We start from the raw sequence: 21224 nt of genomic DNA, 5'->3' as shown, positions 1-21224 counted from the left end.
TTCAACACAATCCCAATCAACATCCCAGCTAGCTATTTTGTAGATATTGACAAACTGATTCTAAAATATATGTGGAAAGAAAAAAGGCCTAGAATAGCCAACTTTGTCCTTAAATGTGGACTGTGCCTAGTGACTTTCTTGCAAAGAGTATAGTATGACAAGGGAGAAAAAAAAGAGCAACTTACAGTGGCAAACCCTGATAAACACCATCTCAAGCCAGGTCGTCAAGGTTAACATCAATCAGTGTGATAAGTTTGATAATGTGTACCATTGATATGATGTGATGAGAACAGCACCCTACCTCTAAGGCCTTCCTCTCCAAAATTCATAACCCCGGTCTAACCATGATGAAAACATCAGACAAATCCCAGTTGAGGGACATTCTATAAAATACCTAACCAGTAATCCTCAAAACTGTCAGGGTCATCAAAAACAAGGAAAGTCTGAGAAATTGTCACAGCCAAGAGGAGCCTAAGGAGACATGACAACTATGTGTAATGTGTTGTCCTGGATGGGAACACCTGGAACAGGAAAAGGCCGTTAGGAAAAAACCTAAGTAAATCTGAAAAAAGCATGGACTTCAATTAATAATAATGTATCAATACTGGTTCATTAATTAGGACAAAGGTATCATACCAATGTAAGAGGTTAATAATATCTGGGCATGGGGTATATGGGAGCTCTGTACTATCTTCCTAATAATTCTGTAAATCTAACACAGTTCTAAAATTCAAAGTTTATTTAAACATGTTGTTTTTACATAGTACTTTTTTTTAAAAAAAATTAAATTAATGAGTGGTAGGGTCCTTTTGGAACCAAGGTGTTTGAGGCAGCAGGGGTAGACACATTCCTAACTATCAAATTTGACTTCATTCATTCATTCAGTAGATATTTCTAAAGTCTCTCTGTAATAAAAACACTATATTAATGCTAAAAAATACAAGTCTGTTCCTGTTTTCCAAGGGTTCAAAGTTTAGTACAAGGAGTAGAGCCATGCTTTCCACAGCAGGTCTGTTGGGGTCACTAAGCTAAATGAATCACAGATCTTACCCCTGTGACAATAATAATATATTTGTATTCTTTTTCAAGTAACTAAGACAACAAAGTGTTATTGTGTGTCAACAAAAACCTTCAAGCCCTTCCAAACACCTGATTGGATCCTACATAGGGTTCATTACTGTCAACTCACTGCTTTACAAAAGAGAGTGAGGGCAGAGCAGTACTGGGTCAGTGAGTGGAAAAAGAAGCTTCTGCTCCTGCATTTTAGTATTTCCTACCATTGGCGAATAATCTGCCCTCTAGAGATGTATCTTGATTCTATTTCCTGCCTAAGCACATGACTCGCATTGAGTAGGAAGTTCATACGAGAAAAGAGAGAACCGGGCACGTAGCGTAGTGTAATTGGAACTGAAGGGAATGGAGACAATAGTAAGGGCACAAGAAAGGAGAAAAATGACTCCCCTTCAGTGGGAGGAGTGAGAACAGTGTGGAGCTTCTGTTGCTTTGACAGACTCTCAGAATCCCGTGGGACAGAAGCTGTCTTAGGACTGTTGTTCACAGCATTGTCTTCACACTGGACTCATCTGGGGAACTCTAAAATACTAATGCCTGGTCCCTACTCCCAGAGACCCTCTTTTAATTGCTCCTTGTCTAATGTGTAGACAAGGTTGAGATCTGCTGGTAAGAGGTGGTGTGCTGGCCCCGGAAAGCTCAGGGCACCAGAGTTTATCCCATCCACCTCAGAAGTCTTTTCTCCACACATCCTTAGCTAAACTGCAGAATGCCTGAGGGCAGTGGCAGGAGGTTATATAACTCTGTATCTCCACACCATCTAACAAAGTCTGAGCTTCAGAAATGTTTGTTCAATGAACTGTTATCGATTTTGTTTTAAACACGCAATGTCATCCTCATTTATCACCTGGGAAAGCTGGGGTAAAAGCTGAAGGGCAAAGGTTTCCATGTTGGCTGCGCATTAGAAATAACTAGTGGAGAGGTTTATTGACACCCCAGGCCAATAAAACCAGAATCTGGATGGACTGATATCAGTATTTGTTAAAGTTTGTTAAAGTTCCCCAGGTGATTGTTCAGTGTTGCAGCCAAAGCTGACAGCCACTGCTCTATAGTTACCGTCTTTTAAGTATTTTTGTATCCATTCAGTTGTCTTTTTTTGGGGGGGGTGGTTGATATTTAAGAATTAAAAACACCTATTCCTCTAAGGGTGTTTATTACTTAATTTCATACTTTAAATTAAAATGTATTAAATATGCCTCATTTTACATTACATTGTATCCATGTGGTACCTTTGTATCACATATACACTTTAGAATCTCACTACGTGAACTGTAGTTATCAGATCAGCAGCATCAACATCACCTGGGGCTTTACCTGAAATATAGAATCTTGGCACCACCCCAGATTAATGAATCGCAATGTACACCTCAGCAAAAGCTCCAGTGATTCATGTGCACATTAAACTTGGAGAAGCACTGCTTTGGTATACTTTAAGGATTTTTAAAATTCAGATTGACTAAAGAATATTAAAAATTATTTTCCAGCATTACATACTTATTAAAACCGCAGCATTTCATAAGGATTTATCATTTTAAGCTATTTCGTTCATAAAGTAATATTGTAGTATGAAAATTAAAGTGATATGTCTCCCATTACTACCAACTTTTCACCATCAGTCTGGTCTAATATTAATGAGGAGATCAAGAAGAAAGAAATTTAAACTGAGTCCCTGAGACCTGTTACAAGAAAGAGAAAATGGAAGCCCTGAGTTCCCAGTGGCTTACTGGACACCCGGTAGCAATGGTGGAATTCCAAAGCACTTGAGATGATCCTATATATGAAACCCCCAATGAATTACAGAAAATTTAGGGTGGGTAGGATGGGGGAGAGGAAGACTCCAAGTAACAAGCAAGGGGGTCATAGAAAAGCAGATTTCAGAGGCAATTATTGAGGAAACCAGCATCAGCATGTAAAACATGTTTAATCTGCAATTAATGGATGGCTCCACAACTGTGTAACTGTGGAACATGTGAGAATGAAGGTCTCTATTTCCACAAGCATTCTAAGCAGCCACCCAAGATATTTTGCTTCTCTAGGATTCATTTATAAAATGTAAATATATTTGGTGCCTAATATATGCCAGGCATCCCCCGTGGCTCTAGAAATATAGTGGTGTTTGTGTGTGCATTTATAATATATGTAAAATATATGTATGTTATATATAATAGACACAGATGTGGTCTGTCTTAACAGCAGTCAGAGCATTATGATGAAATATAGCTTATTTATTTTCAAGAAAACAGTTTATAAGGTGCTGAAATTTTGCCAAGAGTATAATCAGAAAAAACTCCAAATTGGATCTTTAACAGAGAGGAAGTTTAAACCACTTTGGAAATAAAACCTGATAATCAGGTAGGATCGTGGACCCTTCACTAATTTCATGCCTGGTCAGTAGTTGCCAGACCTGGCTAGGATGCTTACCAGACACCAAATGTGTGGGCCACACTCTAGGCCTACTGAGTAATAACTGATGTTTAGCAATTATTGTGCCACTGTTATTAGTCATGACATAATTATTCATTCACTTAATCCCCACAATAACTCTATGAAGTGGGTGCCAGTATTATCTCCTTCTTAAAGATGACAACACAGAGGTACAGAGAGGTTTAATGGTTTTACCCAACGTCACAGTAGGATTTGAACCCAGACGTGCTCTTAACCTCTACACTATGTTGTGGCTGGATTTCAAAAGTAAAATTTTCTATTGATTACAAAATATTTATTAACAGTCTTTTCAGCCCATGCCCAAGACTGATTGTGACCGAGGCATGGGTGGTGTGCTAAGGCGTATCCGCCCTAGATCCGAATAAGGACGATTGTCAAATAGAGTTAGTCCCCAAGGCAGAGCCAAGATGCAAAACAACTGTACTGCTGTTCTACTAAGGAATGCTATGAACGAATGAAACCACTTTTAAGTAGCTGGCCAACACCGTGTTCGTTTTGTGAAATATGAAACAAATCTGGACACCTTAATACCATTCACTGGCTTAAAAAGTGAGTTGAAAAGCAAACCCAATGGATGTTGCTTTGGAGATCAGTTAAGGAGGGTGATATTCTTTGACATATAATAAGCTTAACTATCATTTAAGTAAGAAGATACCTTAACTGTTAGTAACAAGTTGCAGGGCTGGGTGTGCATATTAAAGCAAGTCAACTTTAAAACTGAGTCTGTGCAAGGACAAGAAAACCCAGCTGCAGGTGCCCTCTGCCCTTCCCTGAAGACAGGACTACTGCTTTGATTTCTCAAGTGAAGCAAAAGTGCAAAGCAAGGAAGGCAGCCAGATTTTATATCCTATTCAAGCACTAGAATCATTAGAGAACTGTTTAAAGTAAAGAAGGAAGGAAGCAACAAAGGAAGGAAGGTAAGAAAGAAAAGAAAAAAAAAACAGTAAGGTTAGAAGAGATTGAAAAGGGGGATTCCTGGAAGGAGTTGTAAGCAGTATTCTAGATCACTTCCCGATGAACGCAGACCAAGAGCAACCACTTTACATGTCTGCCATTCTGCTACACCCCCCCCCCACCACCAAAATTGTTACGCTTTTCTGGATAGCGGCAAAACTCACTACAGACAGTGCCCAACTTGTGATTTTTTTGACTTTACAATGGTTCAAAAGCGATACACATTCAATAGAAACCACACTTCGAATTTTGAATTTTGATCTTGTCCCCGGTTAGCGATATTTTGTATCATACTTTGGTGATGCTGGGCAGTGGCAGCTTCCAGTCAGCTGGAAGGATCAGGGCGGTAAACAACTGATAGACTTACAACCATTCTGTACCCAAACAACCATTCTGTTTTTCATGTTCAATACAGCATTCAATAAATTACATGAGCTATTCGACACTTTATTATAAAATAGGCTTTGTGTGAGATGATTTTGCCTGACTGTAGGTTAACGTAAGTGTTTTGAGCACGTTTAAGGTAGGCTAGGCTCAGCTATGGTGTTAGGTAGGTTAGGTGTATTAAATACATTTGTAACAGGATATTTTCAATTTACGATGGACTTATCAAGATGTAACCTCATTGTAAATCAAGGAAGATCTGTAAATGAAAATGATCTCTGTGCCATTTTCACAGACATCAGTAAAGGAAAAAACGAGTGATACCTGCGTCCCATTTTGCTGCCAGCGTAGGGAAAGAGGAACATGCATAGAACCTGAGGTGATGGCTGCTGAGAAGAGGCCAGCATGTTGAAGTCTGGCAGGTTTAATCACTGTGAAGCCCGTCATACTTCCTGACACGAGGTAAAATATCTTATGCACCTAGTTACGGCGAGAGTTCCAAGTATTAAGGAACCAGGAGATTTACCTGAAACCTCCACAGCCCTCCGATGTCATCAGTCCCTTCAAAGCAGACGGGCTCCAAGCCTTCTTCCAGGCAGCACTTGATAGACGTGAGCCCACTCACTCCTCCCCCAATCACAGCAATTCTTTTCTTGGTCATGGTCTCCAGAGATCTTCACCAGGCTGGGTCAGTGTAACCTGTCCTAAAGAAAGGATGACAAAAGACAGAAAGCACACATCAGTTAACACCTTTCAAAGAAGAGCTTGAATGTGGCATTTAGATAAATGCTGCAACAGCAGGTGCCTTTGGGGAACCCAGATCCCAGTGTCCTCGTGGACCACCGGGAACTACTACACCTTGGATGGGTGAGCCCTGTGCCTGGAAGACCCAGAGCTGAGACCCAGAGCTGAGAACTCTGCTGCGGTACCCGACCTCGCTGCCTTTGCCCCAACACTGGCAGATCCTTCAGCTGCGATCTGGAGGGCACTGCACTTTCAGCTCTTTGCAAAGAAATGTAAAGCAACAAAGTACAAACAGCAGCAATAGCCAATGTGGAGGGGCTGTTCAGCTCCACCTCCTTTCAGCCAACACACCGCCCACTCAGCAGCACCCATTACCCCCACAGAGGGTATAAAACGTGGGCCAAACCTGCTCTGGGCAGAAAAAATTAACCCTATGACCTCTCTGTTTTTCACATGCAGTTGCCCGCACTCTCAGCTACTCTCAGGGGAGACCCTAGGGGTCAGAATCTCCATCACCCGCCCTTCCCATTCACTTTTAACTTCCTGGTGTTGTCTTATAGTGACAAACTCCTACTGGTGAGGGGAAACTGTCACCAACAACCCCGAAGCAAGTCTTGCTCCAAAAGCTTAAGTGGAGAACATCTATCTTTCAGGAGATGTGTTAGATCACATCCCAGCCCCTCATCCACCTCTCCAACCCAACCCCCAACCCCACAAATCGGATCTTTGGTTCTGTGCTACGGGAAGAAATTTACTTTAAAATACCCATGCACTGAGCTGGGTGCTGGGGTAGAGTGAGGAGTGAGGGGATTAAATTTCCTGCTTAGAGGAGCTTATAGTTTAGTAGAGAAGACTGATACACAGATAATTTCAAAAAAATAAAAATACTGTAAAAAAGCGCTTTCCTCACACAGTTACCTGTGTGATTACAAACACAAAATATCCACTTTTAAAATGTAACAGATTCTTCAAATACAAAATCATGCACGAAATACCAATGTAATGGATGTAAGATTTCACACATTGGGTCAGAATCAGGGCTCATTCAACCCAGGAGTCTGTTTTGACAGGTGTAAGGGGTTCTGGGAGAGGTACGTTGTGGCTGATGCTATGCATCTTTGCGCCCCTTATGTTAGGGACAGAGTAAAGGGACAAATTAGGTACTTAAATAGTTAATCCCACTAGGGGATTGTAAGTAAAGAAAAAAGTATGGGCGACCCCTGTAAGTTAATGATCATTCAAGAAAGCAGGTTTGCTTAACCACAAAACCAAGCAGGCCTGTTTAGCAACAAAACCCATGCAGCAGAAGCATAAGACAAAACATGTCCCAAAACAATAAAACAATGGTGGTATGAGACCCACATCCTGCCCAGTGAGCTCAGTAAGTTAACGACCCTTAGGACATGCTCTCTGCACACTTAAAAAACAATAATTTATGGAAAGGTGACATTTCAAAGTGAAAGACCCTCATTGTACTGAGACCTGAAATAATTTTTCCATAGTGCCATCACAGTCGTAGCTTGACCATGTAGGGACAAGAAAACTCCCCCGCCCAGCCTGGAGGAGGAGCTGAGATGCAAGCGTGACGTCTACTAAAGAATGAGGAACAAGGTGGTCTTTTCCCCCTCCCCACTTTTCCTTTGATTATAAAACTGTAGCCTACTAAATTCTCAGGGCATGGCACCCTCTGGCCTGCCTGCTTATAAGCTTTGCAAGCATCCTATTCTAATAAATCGCTTCTTATCGATCACTTTGCCTCTCACTGAATTCTTTCTGCATTGAGACATAAAGGACTGGAGCTCCTTGGAGCCCCCCAAAACACCACCTATCAGTTTCACTTTTACTAATGCCTGAGTCAACTTTGCTGAAGGTGATTTGTTGCCAATAATGCCAGCCCTGGGTTATTTAAAATTAATTAATTAATTAATTTTTGGCTGCATTGGGTCTTTGTTGCTGCGTGAGGGCTTTCTCTAGTTGTGGCGAGCAGGGGCTACTCTTCGTTGTGGTACGGGCTTCTCACTGTGGTGGCTTCTCTTTGTGGCGGAGCATGGGCTCTAGGCACACAGGCTTCAGTAGTCGGGGCACATGGGCTCAGTAGTTGTGGCTCATGGGTTCTAGAGCACAGGCTCAGTAGTTGCGGTGCATGGGCTTAGTTGCTCTGCGGCATGTGGGATCTTCCCAGACCAGGGCTTGAACCCGTGTCCCCTGCATTGGCAGGCAGATTCTTAACCACTGTGCCACCAGGGAAGTCCCCAGCCCTGGGTTTGACTTACTGACTTCACCCCAGAAATATCCTTCCCAGACCAATGGTTATTTCTCAAGGGTTTACCTTGTAATGGTGCAAAAGGCAGCATAGGAAGGGACACAGGAATTCCTCTCAGCAACCCCATGGAGAAAGTACTATCAAGCACTTCTTCTGCAAGTAAGTGAAAAGGCAGGGAGGTACACCTGGCAGTCTGGCTTCAGGTCTTGGCTTCAAACACTATATATACTGCTCCTGTATGAGGACATTTTTACGTCTTATTTAGCCACAAGTCCTTTGTCCATTTCTCATCTCTCTATTGCATCCTTATCCTTTGCTTAACTCCTGCCTTTACAGTTTACACTGTAGCTGAACTGCTTTTAGCTGAGCATAGCTTTCCTAATTTCAACTACTTTAAAATATGTTTAAAAATAGATCTTTGGTTTTGGAAATCATTTGGCTCCATCAGGAAGACTCCTGCTCAAAATATGGTCTGAATTATATGAACACACACACACATGCACACACACAGTGGGGAACACAGGACATCAACATACCCTAATGGGAGAATAAAGGGAAAGAAGCTTAAGGATGGAGTTATATATATTTCTCAGTAATTAAAGTGTTTTTGTGTTTTGATGTGGTTCTGTCTTTTTGATATGGTTCTTATTATCAAAATGTCATTAATCTCTCAATAGTCATCTTAAGACAAGCTAATCAAAAAGTTCTTATTTTTCTTTAAAAAAAAAGCTACTATTTACTTTTGTTCTGGATTCTCTTCTCACTTTGCTCCAGAAATCCCTTATTTAACTAGTGTTTTCACCATCAAATACCATGAAATAGAATGTCTTTTGTCACCAAATATCTTTTCTTCTGTCTAATGCTACTTTTTCTTAGAAAGAAAAAGTAGGTTTCTTTTTTTTCCAGTTGCCTAAACGCATCTCCCTTGAGATTTCAAAAATATTAATCTCTTGTCTTATCCCTCCCCAAGATTTATGGCAGCAGAAGGGCCACTGTATACTAAAGAACAAGAAGTTCTCATATAATCATCCTGTTTCTATTAGACCATGGTTTATTGGGTGTTGGAGAAGTAAGTGACTTCCTTTGAGTTAATGAGTTGCTGGACCACAAAAAGCCAATCTGAGTCTGAGGGAGATGATTGCAAGTCACCCAGAGATCCCAGAATTTGAGCTGGATGTAGCACCTGGATGGAATTTGGAGTTGTCTCCCTTGGGGTGGGGATGAGCATATCAGGAGAAGGATGAACACAGAATTCTAGTGGCTAGAGGGGTGTCAGACACTGCTAACTCTTCATTAAAATCTCTTTTCCTCCTATTACAGCATTATAGGACTGTAGGTGGGATGGGGCTGCCCAAATAGCAACAGTATTTCCCAGTTTCCCTTGCAGCTGCACGTGGCCATATGACTAAGTTCTCTCTAAGTTCTGCCTAACCTATTTAAAAGACAATGGTTTGCCCTGGACTTCTGCTCACTCTTCTTTCCTGTAGCCTAGAATATTGATAACTAGAGAGGTGTTTGGGAACTATGTATTGAAGTAGGTCCACCATCAGATTGGGGTCCTAAATGACTGGATCTTCTAATCTGGATCTATTAATCTTGGACTCTTACATGAGAGATAAGTAAATTGCTATTTTGTTTATGCTATCGAATTTTTAATTTTGCTTTTTACAGCAGTTTAGACAACCCTAATAATATTAGTATCAATATTCTTTGGACCTGTAACTTTTTAGACTGATAACTTTCATAAAAGTTTTCAGTTATAAATGTGAATTTATACTATAATAGTACTTTTAAAAATAAAATTCTGAAAAGAGTGTTTTAATGCAACCATTTTACATATTGGAAGTTTAACTTATAAATGAATTACTTGTAAATTGGATAATTCTGAATGTACTAGAGATGTCTAGTTATAGGAAAACTGATGAATACTTTTATAAACTGAATATTAATGTCTCCCTACTGAATCGGTTTTAGAATTTCAGAACAATACAAGAATTACTTTTAAAACTTAGTATTTTAAAATGTAATTTTAATGCTCTACTACTTTTTTTAAAATAAACTTATTTATTTCATTTATTTATTTTTGGCTGTGTTTGGTCTTTGTTGCTGCGCGTGGGCTTTCTCTAGTTGCCGTGAGTTGGGGCTACTCTTTGTTGCGGTGCACAGTGTTCTCATTGCGGTGGCTTCCCTTGTAGCAGAGCACTGGCTCTAGGCACGCGGGCTTCAGTAGTTGCAGCACACAGGCTCAGTAGATGTGGCTTGCGGGCTCTAGAGCACAGGCTCAGTAGTTGTAGCACACAGGGCTTAGTTGCTCCACGGCCTGCGGGATCTTCCGAGACCAGGGATCGAATCCATGTCCCCTGCATTGGCAGGCGGATTCTCATCCACTGTGCCACCAGGGAAGCCCTGCTCCACTACTTTAATTGTGTTTTGTAATTAATTACTTTTAAACTTGGCAAATATGTTTTATGTTGTTTTCAAATTACTTGTAAAATGTTTTAAACCTTGACTCAAATTTTCTCTGTTTAGGCTAACTGCAAATTTGCAAGTGAGTATATACAGGCTCAACTTTGACTAAAGTTTTTCTACAGACAAAAGGCAGGCAGAGGACATGGTGGGTGGGGGGAGGACCGTAGGGTCCTGCTGCATTTCAGCTGTGCTTCCTGTGTATCCAGTGCTGCATGCCGTGCTCTAACACACAAACACAAGTAATGGAAGAGCCTGCCCTGCGTGATTTTCAAAGATGATTGGAAATACAGAATATAAATCCATTAAAAAGACTTAGAGATACTTAAAAATACCATAAAAAACAAGAGGAAAATCTCCAATGAAGAAATGACTGTGTTCTAAAAAGTTAATCAATTTTAACAATTTTAATCAATTGTTGAAAATCAGAATACATTTTCCCATAGAAACAATGTCATTTTCCATGGTTAAGGCAGTGGAAATATTGTAAAAACCAATTGAAGCTCAAAAGAAAATCAGTTAAAATTCTGGATCAGTAGGAATGGAAGTCTTGTGGTAATGGCTCATTCACATAGAGAAGAACAACACTCATATCTGATGAGTCTCTGGGGGCTCTTGACCTCCCATTCGCTCCTCAGGCACAGGGTCCTTCTTGTGGCCTGCACATCAGAGACAGTTGAGACTTCTCCTAGGGTGGGGACAGTGGAGATCATGAGAAGGAGATGATTCTAGGTATGGTTCAGATGTAGAATGACTGTAATGACGGATGTGGAGCAGAGGTGTCATACAGAGAGTTTTCTTGTGCACTTTCCCAGCCAATATCCACCTCCAGAGGTAAGCATTGTTTCCTTTTGTTTTTGTTTGTTTTTTATGACTGAGGTATAACTGACATGCAACATATTAGTTTCAGGTGTACAATACTTGTACATCTGCATATGATATTTGTATATTGTGAAATGATAAACAAAATAAGTATAGTTAACATCTGATGCTTTTATTAGTTCTCAAACTTCATATAAATAGAATTATATAGTATGTACTCACTCTCTGTGCTTGGAATCGTTACACAATGTAGTGATTTTAAGATTTATCCAGGTAGTTATGTGTATCAGTAGGTTGCTCTTTTTATTTGTATGAATATATAATTTGTTTATCCATCCTATTGTTGAATATTTGAATTAGTTCCACTTTTTGGTGTAATGAAGGTGTTTTATTCTTGAACAAGTCTTTTTTGTGGACGTCTGCTCTCATTTTTCTTGTGTGCCTAAGAGTGCAATTGCTGGGTCATAGGGTAGGTTTATGTTTAACTTTGGTTGAAACTGCCAAAAAGTTTTCAAAAGAGGTGCCATTTTATACACTCACCTGCAATATATAAAAGTTCCAGTAGCTTCATAGCCTCTCAACACTTGGTACTGTTAGTCATTCTTGTGGGTGTGTGGTATTATCTCATGGTGTTTTTGATTTGAATTTCCCTGGTGACTAATGATGTTGAACGTCTTTCCATTTAATTTCTTGGCCATTTGTATATCTTCTTTGCAAAGTGTTTGTGAAAACGTTTTGCCCGTTTTTAAAAGCTGAGTGGTCTTATTATTGAGTTTTAAGAGTTCTTTGTACTATCTGGTTACAAATCCTTTGCAGATGTATGTATTTCAAAATATTTATTTATTTATTTATTTTTGGCTGCATTGGGTCTTCGTTGCTGTGCGTGGGCTTTCTCTAGTTGCAGCGAGCAGGGGCTACTCTTGATTGCGGTGTGTGGGCTTCTTATTGCGGTGGCTTCTCTTGTTGAGGAGCACGGGCTCTAGGCACGTAGCCTCAGTAGTTGTGGCACACGGGCTCAGTGGTTGTGGCTTGCAGCCTCTAGAGCACAGGCTCAGTAGTTGTGGCGCACGGGCTTAGTTGCTCTGCAGCATGTGGGATCTTCCCAGACCAGGGCAGGAACCTGTGTCCCCTGCATTGGCAGGCGGATTCTTAACCACTGCGCAACCAGGGAAGTCCCTCACTTTCTTAATTGTGTTTTTTGATGAGCACAAGTTTTAAATTTGGATGAAATCTATTTTATCTTTTTTTTCTTTATGGTTAGTACCTTTTGCTCTTTTATAAGAAATCTTTGCCTACCCCACGCTCATACAGTCTCCTGTGTTTCCAGCTAGAAGATTTATAACTTAGATTTCACATTTAGATCTGCAATCCATTTTTTAAAAATTTATTTTCTTTATTTTTTGGCTGCGTCGGGTCTTAGTTGTGGCATGCAGTATCTTCATTGAGGCATGTGGGATCTTTTCCTTGCGGCACAGGCTGTTTGTTGTGGCGTGTGGGTTTTCTCTCTCTAGTTGTGGCGCTTGGGCTCCAGGGCGTGTGGGCTCTGTAGTCTGCGGTACGCGGGCTCTCTCATTGAGGCCCGCGAGCTCAGTAGTTGTGGCATTTGAGTGTAGTTGCTCCACGGCATGTGGGAACTTAGTTCCCTGACCAGGGATCAAACCTGCATCCCCTGCATTGGAAGGCAGATTCTTTACCACTGGACCACCAGGGAAGTCCCCTGCAATCCATTTGAAATTAATTTTTGTGAGTGGTATGAGTGTAAGAGTCAAGGTTTATTTTTTTTCTATCTGGATGCTGTGTTCTTCCAACACCATTTCTAAGGTCTTTCTTTCCCCTAGAATTGCAGTGGTGTCTTTTTCATTGGTCAAGTAACAGTATATGTGTGAGCCTCTATCTGGACTCTATTCTGTTCCATTGGTCTATTTGTTTATCCTTATGCCTGTACCATAGTGTATTAATTACTTACCTTGATAGTAAAATCAATTTGAAAATTGGTAGCATAAATCTTCCATCTTTATGCTTATTTTAAAGATGATTTTGACGATTCTAAGTTTTTTTGCAATTGCATTTAAATTTTAAAATTAGCCTATCAATTTCTACCAAAAAGGCCTCCTGGGATTTTGATTAGGATTGCATTAAATGTATAGACCAATTGGGGAGAAGTGACATCATAACAATTAAATCTTCCTCTGTGAAATAGGCTCTTTCTTCTTTCATTAGGTCTTCTTTGATTTCTCCTTGTTTTATGATTTTCACTGTAGACTCTTATGCATTTTATTTAGTCCTGTGTACCTTATTATGTTTTAAATCCTATTGTAAATGGTATTATTTTTACATTTTCATATTTCAATTGTTTGCTGCAAGTATAAAGAAATACAGCTGATACTTGTATATTGACTTTGTATCACATGGCCTTGCTTAATTCACTTATTACTTCTAGTAGTTTGTACATTCCTTGGATATTCTATGTACACAATCATGTCATTTATGAATAAAGACAGTTTACTATTTCCTTTGCAATTAAAGAATTTTTTTTTCTCTCCTTATTGCACTGGCAGGAACTCCAATACAATGTTGAATAGAAGTGGTGATAACAGATCTCCTTGTCTTGTTAGGGCGAAGCATACACTATGTCACCATTAAGTGTGATATTATTTGTATGCTTTAGGTAAATAATCTTATCAAATTGAGGAAGTTTCTCTCTATTCTTAGTCAACTAATAGTTTTTATTATGAATGGGTTTTGAATTTTATAAAATGCTTTTTCTGTATCTTTTAAAATGATCACATTGTTAAAATAATATTGAATGACTTTTTAAGTGTTAAGCCAGCTATGTCTTTCTGGAATAAACTCACAAGACCATGATGTGTATGGTTCTTACATAATACTGCATTTGATTTGTTAGTGTTTCATTTGGATTTTTTTTTCCATCTGTATTCTTAAGGGATATTACTCTGTAATTTTTTTTCTTGTAATATCCTTGATAGGTTTTGATATCAAGGTTATGCTGGCCTCTCTGAAAGATTTTGTGTAAAATTGTTAATCTTTTTCCTTAAGTTTGGTAGCATTTACCAGGGTAGCCATCTGAATCTGGTGTTTTTGTTGTTGGAATGTTATAAATTATGGATTTAATTTCATTAAAAGATACAGGATTATTCAAAATTTCTGTAAGTTGTGTTTTCCTAAGAAGTTGCCCATTACATCTAGGCTGTCAACTTTATTGACATAAAGTTGTTCATGAATCCTCATGTTATTTTTTAATGTATGTGGCATCTATAGTGATGTTGCCTCTGTCATCCTTGATATTAGGTATATCTGTTTTCTCTCTTACTCTTTTCCTTGATCAATTCTGTCAATTTTATTAATCTTTTCAAAGAACCATCTTTTGGCTTCATTGACTTTGTTTTTTTTTTAAAAATTTATTTATTTTTGGCTGCATTGGGTCTTTCTTGCTGTGCGCGGGCTTTCTCTAGTTGTGGAGAGTGGGGGCTACTCTTCATTGTGGTGCACTTGCTTCTCATTGTGGTGGCTTCTCGTGTTGCAGAGCACGGACTCTAGGCATGAGGGCTTCAGTAGTTGTGGCTCTCAGGCTCTAGAGTGCAGGCTCAATAGTTGTGGTGCACTGGCTTAGTTGCTCCGCAGCATGTGGGATCTTCCCAGACCAGGGATCCAACCTGTGTCCCCAGCACTGGCAGGCAGATTCTTAACCACTGCGCCACCAGGGAAGTCCCTGAGTTTCTCTGTTTTATATCTCTTTTCTATTTCATTAATCTCTGATTTTCTTTCTTTCTTTCTACTCTTTTTTGTACCTTGTTGAGATAGATACTTAATTCATCAAATTTCCATCTAAGAGCTGCTATAGCTGCATCTCACAAATTTTGATATGCTGTATTTTCATTACTGTTACTTTCAAAATATTTTCTAATTTCTATTGTAATTTCATCCTTGATGAAATCAGTTACTTAGAAGTAAGTTACTTAATTTCCAGATGATTTGGGATTTTCTAGATATGTAACCAAACAGGATCCTATGGGTCCTTCCCCTAACAGACCTCTTCCCTATATCCTCTGCTTTAGCTCCTCTGAAGTATTTTACTTAGATGATTGTATCTGACACACAGTTCTTGAGTTGTTTTATAAATGCTAAAACCCCCACCAAATGGAGGAAATTAACTACTTGATGACTGTGAGCACGTAGCCTGCAGACCTACTAGAGCCTGAGGATTGATAATGTTAACCCCTGTGACACCGCCCTGTTACCTCACCATCAACCAATCAGAGAATTCGGCAGGAGCTCATCACATACACTGGGATGCCCCTCCCTTACCTTACCTTTAAAAATGCCTTGCTGAAACCCATTGGGGAGGTCAGGCTTTTTGAGCACTAGGTGTCCCGGGTTCCTTATATGGTGCCTTACAATAAATGCTGCACTTTCCCTCACCACAACCCACCAGGTGAGTGGACCCATGTTTTGGTTTGGTAACAGATATCTTATTGTTATTGATTTCTGGTTTACTTTTTCTGTGGTTAAAGAACATATTTTGTATAATTTTAATCCTTTGAAATTGATTACTAGTTTTATGGCTCAGCATATATTTTGTTCAGTGTTCCATAAGCACTTGAAAAGATGGAGCAACCTACAGCTGTTGAGTACAGTTTTCTACAAGTGTCAGTTAAGTTGCTTAGTATTGTTGCTCAAATGTTCTATATCCTTACTAATATTTTGCTTGCTTGTCTATTGATTACTGAAGAGATATGTTAAAATCTCCAACTCTAATTCTATATTTGTCTTTCCCATACAGTTCTGTCAATTTTTTGCTTCATAAATTTTGAAGTTATATTATTAGGTGCATATACATTTAGGATTATGTATTTCTCCTATGGAACTGATCTTCTAATTATTATGAAGTTCCTTTTATTCTCTGTTACTTCTTCCTTAACACCTCCTTTCACCATTAATAATATAGCCATATCAGTTTTCATATGGTTACTGTTTTCACGGACTATATTTTCCCATGTTTTATTTCAAGTTACTTATATTTAAATCAATTATGTTTAAGTGTATCTCTTGTAGGCAGGATATTGTTGGTTGTTTTTTAAAAAATAGTCTGACAATCTTTTTCTTTTAAAGAGTGATTAGTCCATTAAAATTTTTGTGATTACTGATATAGTTAGCTTTAAATATACCATATTTGTTTTTTAATTTGTTCCATCTGTTACTTCTTTCTTTGTTCCTCCTTTCCAGGTTTCTTTCAGGTTAGTCAAGTATGTTTTAGTTCTCCATTTTTCCTCTTTTATTGTCTTTTTACATATATTTCTTATATATTTAGTAGTTACTCTAATGATTATAATATACATCTTTAATTTATTACTGTCTATCTTGAATTAATACTTAATTGCTTCACATACAATGTAAGAGTCTTACAACAGTATAATTATAATTTTATTTATCTTTCCTGAATTTTCTGTTATCATTGTCATATATGTTACTTCAAATGTTATGAACCGCATAATACATTGACAGTATTATTGTTTTAAACAGCAAATAGTCTTTTAAAAAGAGTATGAAGTGAAAATTTTAAAATTTTAAAATTTTAAAATTTTACCATTGATAGCATATCAAGATATCAAATTCCTGGGAATAAACCTAACAAAAGATATACAAGTCCTCTATGCAGAAAGTGGGAAAAAATATTGGAAGAAATTAAAGAGACCTAAATTAGTGGAGTGAGATACCATGTTTATGAGTTATGAGTCAGTATTGCAAGGATGTCAGGTCACTGCAATTTAGTCTTCAGATTCAATGCAATGCCAATCAAAATCTCAATGTGTAGACGTGTGTGCACATGTCTATGTGTGTAGCTGATTTTAAAATCTTAGCCAAGGCACCTGAAGAAGAACAAGGCTCACCAAAGAAGATATACAGATGGCAAATAAGCATATGAAAAGATGTTCCACATCATATGTCATCAGGCAAATGCAAATTAAAGTGACAATGAGGTAACACTACACACCTATGAGAATGGCCAAAAACCAAGAACACTGATGACACCAAATGCTGGCAAGGCTATGGTGCAACAGATACTCTTTCACTGCTGGTGGGAATGCAAAATGGTACAGCCACTTTGGAGGTTTCTTACAAACTATACATACTCTTACCATACATCCAGCCATCCAGCAATCGTGAGTCTTGGTATTTACCCAAAGGAGTTGAACACTTATGTCCATACACAAACCTGCACTCAGATTTCCACGCCCCACCACCCAGCTTAATTGAGGTATAATTGATAAATAAAATTATATATATTTAAAGTGTACACCACAACGATTTGCTACATTTTTACATTGTGAAATGATTACCACAATCAAGTTAATTAACACACCCATCACCTAACATACTTACCTTTTGTGTGTGTGTGGTGAGAAAGCTTAACATTTACTTCCTTAGCAAATTTCAAGTATCCAATTCAGCATTATTAACTATAGTCACCATGCTGTACATTAGATTCTCAGAACTTATTCATCTTATAACTGAAATTTTATACCCTTTGACAAACATATCCTCATTTCCCCTACCTTCTAGCCCTTGGTAACCACTGATCTACTCTGTTTTCATGAGTTCAGCTTTTTTCTTTTTTCAGATTCCACATATAATAATTCCACATCCTACTATATGTAATAGCATACAGTACTTGTCTTTCCCTTCTTGTTTACTTCACCTAGCATAATGCCTTCTAGGTTCATCTATGTTGTCACAAATGACAGGATTCCCTTTTTATGGCTGAATAATATTCTATTGTATGTGTATATAACATAGTTTCATTAACCATTCATCTTTTGGTGGACACTTAGGCTGTTTTCATATCTTGACTATCGTGAATAATGCTGTAATGAATATGGAAATGCACATATCTCTTCCAGATACTGATTTTGCTTCCTTCAGATATATACCCAAAAGTGGGATTTCTGGATCTTATCGTAGTTCTATATTTAATTACTTGAGGAACCTCCAATCTGTTTTCCATAATAGCAGTACGAAATTACATTCCCACCAACAATGTACAAGAGTTCCCTTTTTGCCACATTCTTGCCAACATTTGTTATTTCTTACATATATTTCTTTTGATAATAACCATTCTAACAGGTATGAGGTGATAGCTCATCATAGTTTTGATTTGCATTTCCCTGATAATTATTGACGTTGAGCACCTTTTTATCTATCTGTTGGCCATTTGTATATTTTCTTTGGAAAGATATTTATTCACGTCCTTTGCCCATTTTTTAATCAGATTATTTGTTTTCTTCCTATTGAGTTACATGAGTTTCTTATATATTTTAGATATCAACCCCTTATCAGATACATGATTTGCAAATATTTTCTCCCATTCTGTAGGTTGTCTTCTCATTTCCTTTATTGTTTCCTTTGCTGTACAGAAGCTTTTTGGTTTGATGTAGACCCAGTTGTTTATTTTTGCTTTTGTTGCTTGCGATTTTGGATGATCTAGAAAAATCATTGCCAACACCAATGTCAAGGAGTTTTACCTATGTTTTTTTCAAAGAGTTTTATCATTTCTGGTCTTACTTGAATCCATTTCAAGTCAGTTTTGTGAGTGGTATAAGATAGGGGTCTAATTTCATTCTTTTGCAATGTGGATATCTAGTTTTCCCAACACCATTTATTGAAGATACTATCCTTTTCCCATTTTATATTCTTGGCACCCATGTCAAAGATTAGTTAACTGTATATGTATGCATTTATTTCTGGGCTGTCCACTCTCTTCCATTGGTCTATGCATCTGTTTTTTATGCTTGTATCATACTGCTTTGATTACTATAGGTTTTTAATGTAGTTTGAAATCAGGACGTGTAATGCCTCCAGCTTTGTTCTTTTTTTCTCAAGGTTGTTTTGGCTATTTGGAGTCTGTTGTTGGTACAGATTTATACCAGCTTTATTTGCTTGTTTTTCATTTTTAAATTATTTATTTATTTTGGCTGCACTGAGTCTTCATTGCAGCACATGGGCTCTTTGTTGTGGCATGTGGGCTTCTCTAGTTGCGGTGCGCAGGCTCTAGAGTGCGCAGGCTCAGTAGTTGTGGTGCGTGGGCTTAGTTGCAGTATGTGGGATCTTAGTTCCCTGACCAGGGATTGAACAACCCAGGCCCCCTGCATTGGGAGCATGGAGTCTTAACCACTGGACCACCAGGGAAGTCTCTATAGCAGTTTTATTTGTAATTGCCAAAACTTGGAAGCAACTTGGATGTCTTTCAGTAGGCAAATGGATAAATAAACTGTGGTACATCTGGACAGCAGAATATTATTCAGTGTTAACAAGAAATGAACTACCAAACCATAAAAAGACATGGAGGAAACTTAAATGCATGTTACTAAGTGAAAGAAACTAAAATGAAAAGGCTACTGTGATGGTTAATTTTAAATGTCAATTTGACTGGGCTAAGGTATGCCCAGATAGCTGGTAAAACATTATTTCTGAGTGTGTCTGTGAGGGTGTTTCTAGACAAGATTAGCATTTGAATTGGCAGACTGAGTAAAGAAGATCACTCTTTACCCATGTGGGTGGGCATTACCCAATCCATTAACGTCCTGAATAAAACCAAAAGGTGAGGGAAGGACAAATTTGCTCTCTACTTGAGCTAGGACATCCATCTTCTCTTGCCCTCACACATGGTTGCTCCTGGTTCTTGGGCTTTTGGACTGGACTATGAATTAAACGATTGCCTTCCCTGGTTCTCAGGCTCTCAAATTGGGATTGGAACTACACCACTGGCTTTCCTGTGCTCCAGCTTGCATGCGGCAGATCAGGAGATTTCTCAGATTCCATAATCAGTGAACAAATCCCTCATAATAAGTCTCTTACTATCTATATATCTATCTATCTATCTATCTATCTATGTGTATATATATATCCTATTAGTTCTGTTTCTCTGGAGAACCCTGACTAATACAGCTACAAAGTATATGATTCTGATTATAAAACATTCTGGGAAAGGCAAAACTATGAAGACAGTAAAATGATCACCGGTTGCCAGGGGCTTGAGGGGAGGGAGGGCTGAATCGGTGAAGCACAGAGGATTTTTAGTGCAGTGAAAATACTCTGTATGATAATATAATGGTGGATTTATGTTATTATATTATATTTGTTCAAGCCCATAGAATATACAACACCAAGAGTGAGCCCTAATGTAAACTATGGACTTTGGGTGATAATGATGTGTCAGTGTAGGTTCTTTGATTGTAACAAATGTAACACTCTGGTGGGGGATGCTGATGATGTGGTAAGTTATGCCTGTGTGGGGCTGGGAGTACATGGGAAGTCTCTGTACCTCCTATCAATTTAACTTTGAAGCTAAAACTGCTCTAAAATAAAAAAAGTCTAAAAAAATGGAATCAAAAAAATTTTTTTCAATAATTCTTTTTGTTAAAAAAAACAAGGTGGAAGACTTGCTGTACTAAGCTACAACTGTGTTGTGTTGGTGTAAGAATAGTCAAGTAGGTGAATAGGGCACCATAGAGAATCCAGAAACTGGTTCATGCACACAAAGACATTTGATTTATGATGAAGTTGTCACTGCAAAGCACTTGAAAAAATAGCTTATCAATAAATGGTGTTGGGCGGAAAAAAACCCACAAAGCTTGATTCTTACTTAATATTCTACAAAATACGAATTCCAATTTATAGACATAAATGTACTAAAAATCCTAGATGGTGTAATAAGAAAAAGAACTGGGACTTCCCTGGCGGTCCAGTGCTTGTGGTTCTGCACTCCCAATGCAGGGGGCCCGGGTTCAATCCCTGGTCAGGGTACTGGATCCCGCATGCCTCAACTAAAGATCCCACACATGGCAACGAAGATCCCGCATGCCGCAACAAGGATCCCCTGTGCCACAGCTGAGACCCGGAACAGCCAAATAAAGAAATAGACAGACAGATAAATAAATAAATAAATAATTTTTAAAAAGGAAAAGAAATGAGAGGTATTTAAACTGGAAAGGAAGAAATGTCCCTACTTGCAGAGAACACATTTGTCCATGTAGAGTATTCCAAGGAATCTACACAA

At 38.5% G+C, this 21224-nt stretch overlaps 1 protein-coding gene and 1 long non-coding RNA gene across 7 annotated transcripts in view; both read right to left on the bottom strand.

Moving 5' to 3' along the window:
- Window positions 1–5878, bottom strand: part of LOC118879913 (flavin-containing monooxygenase 5-like) — a 30202-nt gene extending 24324 nt beyond the window's left edge. For 2 of the 6 annotated variants that reach the window (XM_036823127.1, XM_036823180.1), the window contains exons 1-2: window positions 5713–5851; window positions 5381–5558 (exon numbers count right to left, since the gene is read on the bottom strand). In XM_036823127.1, coding sequence (XP_036679022.1) covers window positions 5381–5515 — 135 coding nt within the window. In that variant the 5' untranslated portion in view covers window positions 5516–5558; window positions 5713–5851. Of the gene's footprint in view, window positions 1–5380; window positions 5559–5712 lie in introns of all 6 variants that reach the window. The other 4 variants (XM_036823169.1, XM_036823147.1, XM_036823158.1 and 1 more) reach the window with 4 other exon arrangements.
- A 4885-nt stretch (window positions 5879–10763) lies between these two features.
- Window positions 10764–21224, bottom strand: part of LOC118879944 — a 41523-nt gene continuing 31062 nt past the window's right edge. Inside the window, exon 9 of the long non-coding RNA XR_005016189.1 lies at window positions 10764–11015. This is a non-coding gene — a long non-coding RNA (uncharacterized LOC118879944). The remainder of the gene's footprint in view (window positions 11016–21224) is intronic.

This window comes from Balaenoptera musculus, chromosome 1 (genome assembly GCF_009873245.2).
Source record: "Balaenoptera musculus isolate JJ_BM4_2016_0621 chromosome 1, mBalMus1.pri.v3, whole genome shotgun sequence".
Classification (NCBI taxonomy): Eukaryota; Metazoa; Chordata; class Mammalia; order Artiodactyla; family Balaenopteridae; genus Balaenoptera; species Balaenoptera musculus.
This window is presented reverse-complemented; position numbering and strand designations above follow the sequence as displayed.